Source organism: Diadema antillarum, unplaced genomic scaffold, assembly GCF_040938485.1.
Source record: "Diadema antillarum isolate AM-2024a unplaced genomic scaffold, OU_Dant_1.0 seq00000835_RagTag, whole genome shotgun sequence".
Classification (NCBI taxonomy): Eukaryota; Metazoa; Echinodermata; class Echinoidea; order Diadematoida; family Diadematidae; genus Diadema; species Diadema antillarum.
In genome coordinates, this window is record NW_027271711.1 from 59,011 (window position 1) to 75,000 (window position 15,990).

Genomic DNA, 15,990 nt, shown 5'->3' on the forward strand with positions numbered 1-15,990 from the left:
GCTCATGAAATGTGGCACACACATTGGTCTTGGTGGGAAGATGTGCAAGACATATTTTTTGGACGTGTCGGAAGCTGCGTTGCCATGGTAACGGCATATTAATGGCGGAAGATCTAGGAAAGATCTTGTGGATTGAACTACGTGTACTTCCTCAGTTTTTGACAAAAGCTTATGAAATTTGGCACACACAATAGTCTTGGTGGGAAGATGTGCAAGACATATTTTTCGGACGTGTCGGAAGCTGCGTTGCCATGGTAACGGCATTTAAATGGCAGAAGATCAAGGAAAGATCATTCCTTGGGTAAGACTGTCGTCATGGGGCGGGGGTATTAATCACCTTAAGTGATATTTCTAGTTGGAGTTGATGAGAGCTTCCTGGTACTCAGCTGAAGCTTCTTGTGGTCTTACACTCAGCAAATCTGTGTGTTACTTCTCAAAATTTGAAGGAGCTTTATCTCTGATCTGTTAAATTGTTTTTACTGAATCTTTGGAGCTTTTCATGCCTGAAGTTCATATTATGGATGATAGCCAGAAATTCCATGATTTTTTTTAAAAAAAAAACTCTTTGTGAAGTTACCAGTGAATGTGAAGAAATTATACCAATGAAGAGGATCTGTTTATTGTAGAATTAAAATGAAGTTTCCAAACCTTTGTAATTATACATGCAATGCTTGACTTGTGCATTAACATTTATTGATGTTTTTACTGTAGCATGAACAGCTTCAGAACTTACTGAAAGATTATCTACATTCATTTGAAATGTCAAATATATTTCTAGGAATATCTTACCTTTTTTACTTATCACATGACCAATGCTTTATCCTCCTACACAGCCTCCTTTTGGCTCGAACATAGAAAGGATAGAAGGTGGGAGACAAGTAAAAATAATCCCAAAACTAAAAAACAACTGCGTGCAAGACTAGTCAGCCCCATCAGCCCCTAACACTTCCTCTTTTCTCCTTCGTGCCATAGTTGCCCTAGGCTCTTTTTGAACTCTCCAAATTTCATTGATTTTGGATCCTTCTTCTTGACCCTTTGGTGAGACGTATATTTGCCTTTTTTACATAAAATTTGTGCTGACACCTTTGATAGGTTTTTGACCTTGTCCAAAAGTCTGAAAAGTGTTACTTCGGAGACCCAAAGTTTTCCCGCTAAATTCCTTCTTACCCCATGCTAGTTATTCACGTACGCGGTTTTCATACATGCTGGCACCAGGGGGAACCCCAAATTCGGCATGTATGACTGCTGTCAAATGTGTTGCCATGGCAACAGCAAATGTGAAAAAAAAAAACCTACCAAATGTTGTGGATTGAACGACTATCTCATTTTTTTTGGCAATTGACCCCAAATTTGGCATGTGTGACCGCTATCAAAGGTAGATATGCCAGACACCTTTTTCACCAGTATCAAATAATGGGTTGCCATGGCAATGGCAAATTTTCATAAAAACTCGTGGATCGAACTACTCGCTCATTTTTTGAGCAATTAACTCCAAATTTGGCATGTGTGACCACTGTCAAAGGAAACTGTGCAAGATACCTCTTTTGTTAGTATTGCCTAATGCGTTGCAATGGCAACAGCAAATAAAAAAAATCCTACCAAATGTTGTGGATCGAACTACTCTCTCATTTTTTGATCAATTTACGCCATATTTAGCATGTGTGACCACTCCAGAGAGAGTTTTGAATCATGAGGTCAAAGGTCAAGTAAAAATGTTAAAATTTCACTTTTCTCTCCGTATCTTGCAAATCCTTCAAGGTATCTTCATGAAACTTTGTACATATGCATGTACTGACTGGCAGTGATTATCTAGGGAATTTGGGGTCATGGGTCAAAGGTCAGGGGGTGTTACGGCACATTTTGGTAAATTACCAAAATGTGCCGTAACTATGTTACAGCACATTTTGGTAACTGCACATTTTGGTTTTAAAAAATTTTTACCAAAATGTGCCGATAGTGCACTGTATACCTGACGGGATCAACTGTTACCAAAATGTGCAGCTAAAAGTGGATTTGCCTGCACATTTTGGTAACTGAACTAAACACCCATGGATGGGCTTGAGAGTTATTATACGGTCAAGGAAATAAGGTGATATGGTCCTGCAGTAAAGACAGGCAAGACAAATTTGCTTACCCGCAAGTCAACCCCCAAAACTTCCCCAGATACATTATGACAAGGCCTTGAGCATGCTCAGAATATGTTCCAAGTGAGTCGCGGGGGTACATGCAGAACACCAGTAGGAGACCCTTACTGGCAGCACCTTGCAGGCAACTCCAACTCAGGTACTTCGCAGTACCCTTAAGTCGCTCGTAACATAAAATGGATCGGTTTCCAAAGCTCTCACACAGGTCACACTGAACACACGCAAGTAGAAGGTAAGTAGCGCGCGTCTAGCAGGTAAGACACAAGGGCGAAACTCGCAAACATTCTTGTCCGACCGCAGAAAATTTTCCTGCATACTGGAAAATCCCTACTCGCAACAAGCCCGCGTAGCTTGCCTGGAAAGGTGTGACACAGCCTTACAGGCCTTGTGACATCTTTCTGGGCAAGCCTTGCATGTGACTTGTGAAGAACAATTTTTACTACCCGGAGGTCCCCGCAGATGACCCGCACATAACAGTACCTAGCACGTATCTCACCCGTAGTCGCCCGGAGGTGCGCACGCAAATCCGTTTTACGCGTTACCATGTTTAGGCCTTGTCACACCTTTCCGGGCTTGTTGCGTATGGGGATTTTCCAGCATACCGGACAATTTCTGAGGGCGGACAAGGATTTGGGCAAGTTGTGCATGTGTGTTACTTGCTGGACGCGTTCTACTTATGTTCTTCTTGCAGGTATTCTGTGCGACCTGCGTGCCAGGCGCGTTAAAAATTCATCTGAAGGAATGGCAGAAGTCCAACAGAAATGACTGCACAGAATGTCATTATCTTGGCCGCGCTGGCCGCATACGGGGACTGCGAAGTACCTGCATGGGAGTTGCCTGCAAGGTGCTGCTCAAAACTTGGCTGCGGGTAAATCGGACTTGCGTGCGCACCTCCGGGCAACTACGGGTGAGATAATTTTCCTGCGGGCTGGAAAAACCTTATACTCGCAACAAGCCCGCATAGCTTGCCCGGAAAGGTGTGACATGGCCTTTAGGCTACCGAACTCATTCAGTGGGGACAAAAACCAACTGCACTTACAATTTGGTTTTGTGATGATTGTGAAGGAACAGAAAGTTACCAAAATGTGCCGTCAATGTCCTGCACATTTTGGTAATTTACCAAAATGTGCCGTAACTTGTCACGGCACATTTTGGTAATTTAGCAAAAAGTGCAATTTACCAAAATGTGCCATAAAGGGGGGGGGGGTGTCAAAGGTCAAGGTCAACTCTGCGAAATTTCACTATTCCCCTCATATCTATGCAATGCCTGCAGGATTTTTCTTGAAACTTAATATATACAGTATTGTATTACCCATTAGAGATTCTCTGGGAAGTTTCTTGCCAAAAGGTCAAAGCTCAAGTGAAAGTGCTATATTTCACTTCTTTCTCCATATCTCAAAAGTAAGTCAAGGTATCATCATGAAACTTAGTATGTATTTATGCATGTTCTACCTGACAGTGATTCTCTTGGGAATTTTAGGGTCATAGGGTCAAAGGCCAGACTAAAATACAAAAATTTTACTATTCAATACTGAAATTACACATTTTCTCCATACCTTGAAAATTACACAATGCATAAACTTATAAAAGGGTCAGAAGTCTAGTAAAGATCCTCAAATCCCCAAATACATGTACCTGCACTCTTAGACAGTAATAGCAAACTAGTTCAAGTAAAGTGAACATTCAAAACTTGTTAAACCTGTCATTTAATATTTTGCCAGTTATGTGAAACTGTCATCACACACTGTCTAGACATTGTAGTATAGACCTACTAGGAGAATCATGCATTTATGGCTAAGGCATACCAGTCGCCATAGCAACATTTCTAGTTGAGCACTTGACTTGAGATATGACACATTTGAATAACATAATTTTTGTCTCGCCCACCGGAGGTGAAGGCGAGACTAAGGGATCCAAATGGCGTCCGTCCGTCGTCCGTCCGTCGTCCGTCCGTCGTCCGTCCGTCGTCCGTCCGTCGTCCGTCCGTCGTCCGTCCGTCGTCCGTCGTCCGTCACAAATGTTAAAGTTTCCCTGCAAGACTCTCTTATGATGCATAACTTGGCAACTGTTACAGCAATTGCAGCCACACTTGGGTGATAGAAGCACTAGGGGTATCTTTATGTTATGGTGTTGTCGGAGGTCATGTGATGATGTCAAAGGTCATTTGAGGTCATATAATAAAGAGTATGTGCAAGACTCTCTTTTCTATGTTAAAGTTTACCTGCAAGACTCTCTTTTGACAAATAACTTCACATAAGTTGCTTGGATTACAACGTAACTTGGGTCATAGATGCACTGGGGGTACCTTCATGTTATGGTGCCGTTGGAGGTCACAGGATAAGGTCAAAGGTCATTTGAGGTCATACGTTAAAGTTTACTTGCAAGACTCTCTTATCACACGTAACTCGACACATGTTGCTACCATGGCAATCAAACTTGGGTGATTGATGCACTGGGGGTACCTTCATGTTATGGTGCCATAAGAGGTCACATGATAAGGTCAAAGGTCATTTGAGGTCATACGTTACAGTTTACTTGCAAGACTCTCTTATCACACGTAACTCAGCACATGTTGCTACAATAGCAATCAAACTTTGGTGATGGTAGATGTCTCTTGGGAAGTTGAAGGTAACCACAAGGTCAAAGGTTACAGACGGGGGTCAACGAACTTTTAGGGCCCAATGTTGAGTTTTTAGGGCGCATTTCGTTTATGGCTCATAACTTTTGATCCCTTTGTCCGTTTGTGACCAAACTTGGATGGAAGATGTCCCTTGGGGAGGTGAAGGTCGTCACAAGGTCAAAGGTCACAGACAGGGGTCAACAAACTTTTAGGGCCCAATGTTATGTTTTTAGGGCGCGTTTTGATTGTGGCTCATAACTTTTGATCCCTATGTCCGTTTGTGACCAAACTTGGACGGTAGATGTCCCTTGGGGAGTTAAAGGTCATCACGAGGTCAAAGGTCACAGAAAGGGGTCAACAAATTTTTAGGGCCCAATGTTAAGTTTTTATGGCGCATTTCGATTATGGCTCATTACTTTTGATCCCTTTGTCCGTTTGTGACCAAACTTGGATGGTAAATGTCCCTTAGGGTGTTGAAGGTCACCACAAGGTCAAAGGTCATAAGCAGGTCAATTAACTTCTGGGAGTTATAAAAGATATTAATTCCTTGTACGCGAATGGGCGAGACACAATTTGGCGATTGCCTTGTTAAATTAGCAAAATGCATCTTTATTCAATGTTGAACAATGCATTACCATGGTAACATTTTTTTTTTCCATAAAAAGCATACAAAATTATTGCTGGTTGAGCTAATTCCCTCAGTTTTAGGTGGGGTATTAATCACATTGAGTAATAGTCCTAGTTTGTACATGATCAGTGTGAATTATGAAGCCCCGGTCACACAGCACTCCACGGCTAAATCACGTACAAAAAGTTATGAAAATCTGGTGGACCTGGTCATAAGTGGTAATTTGTTAGTCAATTTTGGTTTGGCAGTGCTTTATACGGGGAATGGCTGTTGGCGGCTGTTCCACTGCTGAAGCACTGCCTAAGCACAGCTAACCACGTCCAGCCACGTGTGTGTACGCGGAAAAATCCATTTGTCAGCGATAAGCCGCTAAACACACGCTATCTCCAGTGATACCAACGCGAAACACGCGTCAGATGACCGTGCTCTGCCCGTGACAGACCGCTAAACTTTCGCGTCTTTACCGCGTCTCCCCAAGTTTTAATCACTGCGGGAACATGGATTATCATGTGTGTTTCACGTGTGTTGCACGTCTTTACCACGTGTACCGCCAGTGGCTGTCTGCGGAATAAAATTTTGAGCAGTTCAAAACTTTTTGCTGCGTCCGACGCCGTTCTGATTTTTCCCCGCGTCCTGCCACGTCTATAAATCGACCGTAGCTCGTCTTAAACTCGACATCAACGCGAACAACATCGTCTGCTTCACGGGAGACCACTTTTTGACATGTTTTGGCCGTGATTAAGCCGTAAAGCGCTGTGTGACCGGGGTTTGAGGTGATGCCATCATCAGCTCACTCATTTGTATGCTCAATGTTAGAGAACTGATTTTAGAAAATAAATAAAACTTCACAATCTTATATTTTCAATAATCTTAATCTTAATTTGATCAAATCTTCACCTTTGTACCTTTTCTTTTTCTAGTGACTTTTATCTGATGCATAAGTGCCCTTTGATTTTGTCGTGGGGGTGAGGAATGATTTAAGTGTGTGCCTACTCATTAAAGTTCATCCATCTTGTTACTGTTCTGTTAGATATATTTGAGTTCTTGGTCTTTCTTTGTATATTCATCAAAACTCTGTCTTTTTCCTTTTTAATTTCTTTACAGATGTCATACTTTGTGTTCCTGATCCTCTACAGCTATGTGATCATGATGAACTTCCATTACGAAATTTCTGTGTATGAAATAGTCCTTGTTGTCTGGGTGGCCTCACTCTTCACAGAAGAGTTTAGACAGGTACGACATGATAAAGACATGCCAGATAATTCTACAGTCATTGTTAGTTGTCAAAACAGTGGTAGGGACATCATGACATAATGGATTCTCAGAAATTTCAGTATGTACTGTAGCTTCCATGGGGAATGACTCCACCTAGTGCCACCTGAATTTTGTTGCCTAAAATTATTTTGTCTGAATGTCATCAATGTGGTATTGGTCCTTAAAGTATGGTGAACGAGAAAAAAATGATGATATTCATAAACAAGGTGATTTATGTATTTCTAGAAAGCTTAAGTCTCTAGGAATATGAATAATTGATTTTCAGAAGGTGAAAACGTCTCTAGAACGATGGAGAGATGGTGTTTTGAGACCCTTTTTAGACCACGTGAACCCGATCTGACAGTGAAATTTTGATGACCAAAATTATAACGTCACGAAATGAACAAATCAGCCCTGCACTGATGCGCTGTGCATGCTACACGGCGCCGTGGTTCAATTCAAAGCGTGAATTCCGCATGATGACCTGAGTGCAGCGAGGTGTATGTGTCTTGTTAACACAATCAGGCACAAGTGAGTTATAATTTCACTTATTGAATCCATCTTCCTTCGAATTACCATTAAGTATACAGATGACAACCTTTTTAGACTTCTACTTGAGCTTTCGTGCCTCAGTCTTGACTCTCAACGGCTCGCAGTTGGTCCTAGCCTAGGCACTCTAGAACCAGAACTCTGACCTACGTACATGTAGTATGTACTCGTAATCACGTATAGGCCTAACGTTAAGTTAGATGATCTGTTAGATCAAACGTCAAGGGTTAGACCTGCAAAGGTCAATATTTCAGTTAGGTTTTACTTTATTTCCTAACATACGAACTTAGTCAGGTACATAATTATATCATGAATTCTTACATCTAGATTTGTGTACGTGTGCATGTCACTGACGGTAGCTATTTAGCTGGAGTGAAATGAAGCAGGGCAGTGACCGTCGCCGGTAGACTCTGAAGAAATTACGTTGTAACATTAGGCCTACCGTCGGTTGCAAGCTGTGCGTTAAAATTGTTGGGTACTAACGTTAGTAACATGTTACAGTATTACTGTTACTACTCTGGAGCCCTAGCAATAGCTTGAGCTCCACACTGAATAAAATATGTTAGGTGTGGACGTTTAGCTTAGGATCATGGTGGGGGAAAAAATGTTTTTAAAGTGACAGTTGAATGAAATTAACGGAATTGAAATAGTTTCATATCGAAAGTACGGTACCCCCGCTGATTCCGACGTTGGTTTGTTTTCACTGCTCTCCCTGACCCCGTGTCACATCAATACAATGCCCGACCGCCACGCACGGCAATAGACCATCTTGTACATTAGCAAGTTACAGAATTTCCACATTTTTACGCAGTGCATGAATGCATATGTTTCGAGAAACAGGTCAAAGCATATTTCTAGGTCCCTAAGTAATTGCACTGGGTAATAAAGTATCGTGCTTCATTTCTTCGCTTCCTTTGCCCTTTTTCATGCCATGCTAGGCCTCGGTAGGCTAGGGCCTAGATTAGATCTACTAGGCCTAACTTTGTTAGGCCTGCTTGAAAAGTGAGGTTAGCAAATTCGAGTAATTTAATCGAGCATACGAAACTGTACTCACCAGTTCCCCTGTAGGCCTAGGTTGTATTTGCCGGTAATGTGATGGCATGCTAAATCGTCTTTTTGGTTTTGTTTTGTTTTCGTTTGTATTTGTAGTTTGAACATCATCGTCGTGTGCCTGCTGCTGGCAAATCTCCTCACACAGAAATCCTGCACACAACTTGATCTCTGGTGCATTCTAGGGCCAGCTAGCTACTAGTAGAAGTAACCGTTAGACATTTTCTAGAAGCATTAGACCCTAGTTAGTAGAACCTCTAACGTTACTAGTAGTAGGCCTAGTACAGTACTAGTACTACTACTAGGCCTATACTAGACCACTCTAGTCTCTAGCTGGATGCATGCTGACAGTTCGCTAGGTGTGTCATGCCGCCCGCTGGCTAGCTAGGCCCATATCGATATCAAGAAAGTCAACCTTAGCATCAGTCGGACACATTGCACAATACAAGCGCAGCCCTTATGCCGAAATACGGACTGGTTTATTGCTATGGTGCACCAAAGTAAATAATGTTCGGTACTATGAAAACAATATGAAAATTAGGAATTTAGTACAAAATCAATGCAAAATGTTACTCTTATGTCAAAATCAAGGGCATCAACATCATTACACAGAGCCTTCGGTTTTTTTAAACAAAATTATCAGCGGGGAAGTGATATTGTAACAGAACCAGACACGGTTCCTTTTGGCGCACCATAACAAAACACAACAACCCGGACGCGTCGACGCACTCCATCCACACAGGGGGCTCCGTTGCCTCTCCCACACTTCTCATGCCGTCAAACCCCCGTTTGAGGCGAGACCCCATCGCCAAACGAAGCTGATGGGGTGCTATACCCCCCTAACGATTCCTCGTTTGAGAAGTGGGAGTAGATGTATTTGCCCACTGCAAAATAACTTTCTACTCAGGCGTGGCAAACCTGGAGGCCAAGCCAGGGTTTAATGACTGCAACAGCTGTCATATTACGTAAGAGCATGATAAGGATATCTGCCTGTGGCAGACCATTCAAAGTGCACTCAATTTTCTTTTATTCTTTCTAAAGTTTTAGATTTTATATTCTATTGAGAAATTCTATAGTCATCCGTTTTGAATTTCGAACGAAAAAATTTGACCCATAAATAACGAAAATACAGGAATAAGAAGGAGAGCATTGTAGAAGTTTGTCGACACACACACCCACCATGGAGCTACATAGCCCATGCCAAAACCAAAACAATCTCCTCCTCTCGTGGGTGCCCCCCCCCCCCCCCCCCCTCGTGGCGGTGACTGATGCTTATATTAGGCCAGGGTCAAGAAACAGGTGTTTTATATCTTTGGTTTTTAAGTCCTTGATTGCCAAGATATGCACTGGCATTGTCTACAGGGGTGTAGCTTCTTCAAACGAGAGATTTGCCTCATGTCTACTACCCAGACTTTGCCACTGTCACTATCAGTGTCATTGTCACTGCCATTACTCAATTCATTCTCGATGTCAAACTCAAAGTCTTTCTGTACAATATAAGGTAAAAATTAGACGTTTTAATGTTTCAGCCGAGAAAGTAGATGCGACTAAAGACAGGCCAGATATTGCATCCGCTCACCAAGAAATATGTGCTTTACGAATGGCGGCCTCGATGTCCGGCATTTGCTCTCGCTGCACTCGTAAAGGATTTTGTTCATTTCGTGACGTCATATTTTAGGGCTCGAAAAAGACAGCTGTTCCGGAGCGAAAATCGTGAAGTAAATCAGTCAGTTTTAACTCGTGATTTCTCATGGGTGCGAATATCTTTTAATAAGTGACATTGAATATCTGTAATTTTAGGAGACATTTCCCTCTGCTTTGACACCTTCTTTTGTATGATTTTCTTGATTTTAATGTCTCGTTCGCCATACTTTAAAGGGTGTGTACAGTTCTGGTCGGGGTGAGGATTTAGCTTTTAACGTTTTGCGAGACATTCAGAAACCACTCTGTGAGATGTCAAAGAGCATGCAATTCTTAGGGGTATCAAAAGTTTATTTGATGAAAATCGGTTTTGAAATGTCAGAAATATCCAAAAACAAGGTAAAACAAAGAGATCCTAATAAAGTTAGGGCATGTCGCCTTTTATTATTATCACTTTTAGGGATATCTCAGCCATTTGAAAACCAATTTTCATCAAATAAACGTTGAATCCTTCTTAAAATCACATGCTCTTTCATATTTCATAAAAGGTTTCTCATTATCTCACTTAGGAAAGTTCAAAACATGAATCCCCACCTCAACCACTACTGTACAGTCCCTTTAAGGATAAGTGCATTGTGATGAAAAGTCATTTTGAAATTTTTTGTAAGCTTGGAATTCAGTACCTGCTTTTATATCAGCACTTCAGTACCTTATCATGACTTATATGCAAAAAGCTTACACACAGCAGTTGGTCCCAATTATTAAAAGCAGAAGATTGAAAGTCAGAGCTTTAACCCTTGTGATTATCAGTTCACTGGCAATTAAAAATAAAAGCTCGGAGAATGTTAATGTTCTAAGAACTTGTATGCCATCCTTAGGTGTCAAAGTTTGATTAATGCTAACTAAGCTGCTTCTTTGAGGGAAATGATTGTTCAGTTTTATTTGCATCGATAAAGCTTGTCCTCATAGGAATTGATGAATTATGTGCAAGTATATTTACCCATCAGTGTGGCTGCATTTAGGCATTATTCAGGCAATGAAGATGTGAGGTAATTTTGATTATTCTGTGTGCCTCTCTATTTACGATTGCAGAAATGATATTCTCTGCCACTAAATTTTTGTCATCTCTTTGTATGTTTACTATATAATCTCTTATTCGATTTGTATAGATTGCCCAGGGAGAGAGTTCAAGCTGGAAAATCAGACTCTATGCTTGGATCTCGGACTACTGGAACCTGATTGACCTGGCCACATTGACATTGTTTGGAGTTGGCTTTGCCCTGCGATTCTTCCAACAATTCCTCAGTGCAGCAAGAATCGTTCTGTCTCTAAACCTTATTATTTTCTACATCCGATTGCTGCACATCTTTTCAGTAAGCAAGCAGCTGGGACCAAAGCTCATCATGATTCAGAGAATGGTAAGACAAAATGGAAGATGTCATAGGGATCAAATATTTCGTATTTTCATTTGTATTAGAAAGAAGTGTCAGTGTTTTACCCAGGAAATTGTAATACCACATTGACCAGCAATAAGGCTGCACCTTTTTATAGCTGCATCCCAACTTTGGCAACCAAAAAATAAACAAAAATACTGAAGAATTTTATTGTGATATAAAGTTTCAGCAGTGTTCTGTTGTACTTTGTGTCAAAGACTTTATTTGATGTCCCCCAAATTGGCATGAAAAAAAAGAAAAAGAAATAGGAGGTGATGACAAAAACTAGTTGTCACTTGATTGTGGAACATGCATTTGTAGATATGTTTGTCAGATTGATTCATTCATTGTATGATATGGCATTGCTCATTGGCATATTGCATAGCCCTATACATGATTATACAATAATTTGCCTAAGCAGGTGATTTGCTGGGCTGGTCAGACCATGATTTGGTTGTGCCGGTAAGGCTGCACCTCAAGTTTACTACCTCACTTATGTGAAAAATAGTATGACAGAAGTGATTATGCTTTGTACTGCAGATGTTTGTCAACATAAACATTGTGTCAGTGATTCATGTGATTGTTTTATCTCATAGAAGCCAATCCTGAATTAATTCACAAAACAAATATATAACGCAATTTTGAAGTTATTCATTTTTAATACAACATTTAGTTGCGTAGAAAACAGTATGGATCTGCCATCATGAGATGCAATTGTAAAAATGAGGGATGTACTGAGTCAAGTGACAGGGGTTGTCACATTTGATTGTAGCGCCATCAATAATTTGTAGCATTTGTGTGTTTTGTTTGTTTGTTTCTTATTACTATGTTGTAAATATTTGTACATGTACATTTTCTTTCAACCAACAACAAATGCAAGATGGTAGACCTGGTACTGTTCTTCTGCATCCTGTCTGTGTTCCTGATTGGATATGGCATTGCCTCCCAGGCCATCCTCTTCCCAAATGAGACAGATGTGAATCTCATCTTCCGAGGCGTCCTGATGCGATCCTACTTTCAGATCTTTGGCGAGCTCTTCCTTGAAGTCATTGAAGGTTGTTGTTAAACCATGGCAATGCATGTTTTGCTCACCTAAGCCAAACTGTTCTCTTTTTCACCATGTAAAACAGCACGAATACAGTTTCTCAACACATCACCTGCAATTACTCTATAGATGTAGTTCCTCATTTTTGCAAATGTAGCTATCTGCAGGATGGCAAAACAGAATGGTTATCAATCTTAAAACAAAGGCTTGTTCTTTTTGCACTTTTTTTTTTTTATTATTCACAAAATTTTGACACACAATCATGATTCAAAGCTAATTTGGGTTTTCTTTGTAAAATGCACATGCCATATCTTTGTTATTTACATCACAATTTGTCATTTTGGAGTAGAAGAATTCCTCCAGCAGTACAAACCTAAAACGTAAGGCTTCATTCTGTATCATTTGCCCGACAGATACTGTAAGACTACTTGGTTTTTATAAGACAACACTCACAAAAAAGGAAAACACCCTTGATATATGTCATTTGCAAATGCTATGATTATTTTAAGGTGATCCTTTGAGTTTCCTTGCTAATTCTGTATGTAATTTTTAGACAAAATTTGACATACTTTAATTCAAATATTCTGAGGTGTCATTTTTCTGAATAAGTGAAGGTGAATGCACTTGGTAGTGTTTTTTTTTTTTGTTTTTTTTTTTTTGTACAATAGGGCATCTACCAGTATAGTTTAGATGTGATGGTTGAGATTCAAAAGACAAAATCGCATTTCTTCTTAATTGAATTCTCTCTTGTAGGAGTTGATTGCTCTACCAATGGCACAAACATTGATGGAGTAGAAGTCAACCCTTGCCCAGAATACTCCTGGATGGGCATCATTCTTCTTGCCATCTACATGATGATCAGCAATGTTCTCCTCCTTAACCTCCTCATTGCTATGTTCAGGTTTGATAGAGATCTGTTGTTACTTCATCCCTTCTCCTTTGGAATAGATTTGATAGATGCTTGTCAAATGGAAATTTGAATATTTGATAAAGAAAATATTTGTCACAACCATTATTTCATAAGCCTGGTGTCAGTCTAATTTGACACTTGAGAACTTTGTATTTGTCACTGTATTGTATGATGTTTGAAAAAAAATACTTAAAAGAACTTTGTGTGGTTTAAACTTCAAATGCATCTCATGTACCCTTATGTATTCAGAGAGAAAGGAAAGGAAATCCAACAATTCAGTTTTTCACTGAAAAATAATGTGAAAGGAGGTGCATCGAAAATACACTCTGCAAAAAAAAGAAAGTAAACATTTTTTCCAGTTCATATTTTTCATAGAAGATTTTGATAAAAATCATTGTGTCATATACCGTACTAAAGTTATTTAATTGGCTATCAACCTCGTAGGTTTGTACAAAGGGAAACTTTGCACATGAGTAAACACATTCGTTTTTGTCGAGTCCACCAGAGGTGCGGGGAGACTAAGGGATTGCCTGCAGAATCTGTCTGTCTGTCGTCCAAACTTGGATGGTATATGTACCTTGGGGAGTTGAAGGTCACCACAAGGTCAAAGTCACAGACAGGGGTCAACAAACTTTTAGGGCACAATGTTAAGTTTTTACGGCACGTTTCAATTATGGTTCAAAACTTTTGATGCATATGTTTGTTTGTGACCAAACTTGGATGGGAGATGTCCCTTGGGGAGTTGAAGTTCATCACAAGGTCAAAGGTCACAGACAGGGGTCAATGAACTTTTAGGGCCCAATGTTAAGTTTTTACAGTGTGTTTCGATTATGGCTCATAACTTTTGATCCATATGTCCGTTTGTGACCAATCTTAGCTGGTAAATGTCCCTTGGGGAGTTGAAGGTCACCACAAGGTCGTAGGTCACAGGCGGGGGCAATGAACTTCCGGGAGTTAGAAAAACATCAATTTTTTCTACGCGAATGGGCGAGACACATTTTGGCACTTGCCTTGTCCTCCAGGGCTCAAAAGTAAAAATTGCAAAAATTGACATATTGAGCAATTCATTTGCCATGTCCTTCAAGGTAGCAATAATAACAAAAGACCACTTTAACGCTATGAGAGACATGAATGAAAAAGCAGAAATTAGTTTTCATTCCCTTGTTTCTTTTTATATTCTTAACCAAAAACATACTGGGAAGCTAAAAGGGGAACATAAGAATTTTCTGGCTACTCAATATTTAAATGACATATGGAGTAAGCAGCAAAGGTGATAAAATGGACATAATTTCTTGTTTCATTTTTTACTTAAGGAATTTAAGACTTCATGAGACCAATTCAAGAATGAAATATTCCAAATTTTCTTAATTTGGAATAACATTTCAATTTCTACCATCTTTGTTATCATTGCTTCTTCTCTTATGTCTTTGGAATATGGATTTGACATAAGATTCTTCATTTTCTTCCATTATTTTTTTGCCTTTTTCTTTGGAGGGTTACAGAGATATAGAAATCATAGGTTGATTTTTGCCAATTAATTTACATTTCTTATTGTGTTGACTTTGTCTTTTGTTCTCATTGTTATATGGAAGAGCACATATTTTGAATGACAACTTATTCATTTTTGCAATTTTTACTCTTGTGCCTTGGAAGAGAAAAACGAATGTGTTCACTCATGCGTAAAGTTTCCCTTGTTATTGACTAACTAGGTTGAGAGCCAAGTAAATTTCCTTTAGCATGATATATAAAACATTGATATTAGCCAAATAATCTATGAGAAAGATGAACTTGAAAAAGTGTTTACTTTCTTCTTTTTTTTTTTTTTTTTTTTGCTTTTTGCTTTTTTTTATTTGCTGAGTGTAGATATGCTTTCCCTGATGTGATCATATGTTCTATACTGGTGTATTTAGTCCTTTCTACATTTTTCATTCTGTATACATTACTCTTGACTGTTGATGAATCTGTTGAAAGAAAGGAATTATAGCACTGAACCTTTCAATCATACCAAATAACATGAACTTTTCGGATAGAATATTCTTTGCGCCTCATGGCTATTGTGTATTCTGCCTTTGACACTTGTAACTGTAAGTGATATCTTGCACACATGAAATGCTTTAATGTCATATCTTCATGAAACTCAAGTTCAAGGAAGTATATAATTTGGCATAATTCCACATCTGTGGTTATTTCTAAATGTATCAATTATTTTTTTAGGTGTTTTAAGGAATTTCAAACCCTGTATACTTTTTGAACCCTTCAACTGTTATCTGCAGTTACACATTCTCGGCCATCCAAGACAACACAGACATCTTCTGGAAGTTACAGCGCTATGATCTCATCAAAGAGTACTTCAACCGCCCCCCTCTGACCCCTCCCTTCATCTTCATCTCACACTTCTTCTACCTGATTCGATTCATCCTCCAGTGCTGCTTTCATACTTGTAGCCACTGGAAAATTCCTGAACTTAGTAAGCATTATCCTGTTGAAGACTAGTCCAGAGTATACTCATGCAGGTGTTGTTATAGCAATATCAACTCATCCTCGAAGGGTTAAAGACTTATTTGAGCAGGTTGTTCAAAGGGATGGTTGTAACACAATTTTTTTTTTGGCAAAATTTTAAAAAGATGTAACAGAGATAAAGTTATTGATTGATGCATTTTTTCAAAGCAAAGGACATACATAACCATTCAACTGAAAATGTGTTAGTGCATCAGAC

General features: G+C 39.6%; 1 protein-coding gene across 1 annotated transcript in view; it reads left to right on the forward strand.

Moving 5' to 3' along the window:
* LOC139740097 (transient receptor potential cation channel subfamily M member-like 2) overlaps positions 1-15,990 on the forward strand; it is a 191,763-nt gene that overhangs the window by 50,868 nt on the left and 124,905 nt on the right. Inside the window, exons 4-8 of the mRNA XM_071650683.1 lie at positions 6,497-6,625; positions 11,056-11,304; positions 12,200-12,374; positions 13,118-13,265; positions 15,548-15,741. Coding sequence (XP_071506784.1) covers positions 6,497-6,625; positions 11,056-11,304; positions 12,200-12,374; positions 13,118-13,265; positions 15,548-15,741 — 895 coding nt within the window. The remainder of the gene's footprint in view (positions 1-6,496; positions 6,626-11,055; positions 11,305-12,199; positions 12,375-13,117; positions 13,266-15,547; positions 15,742-15,990) is intronic.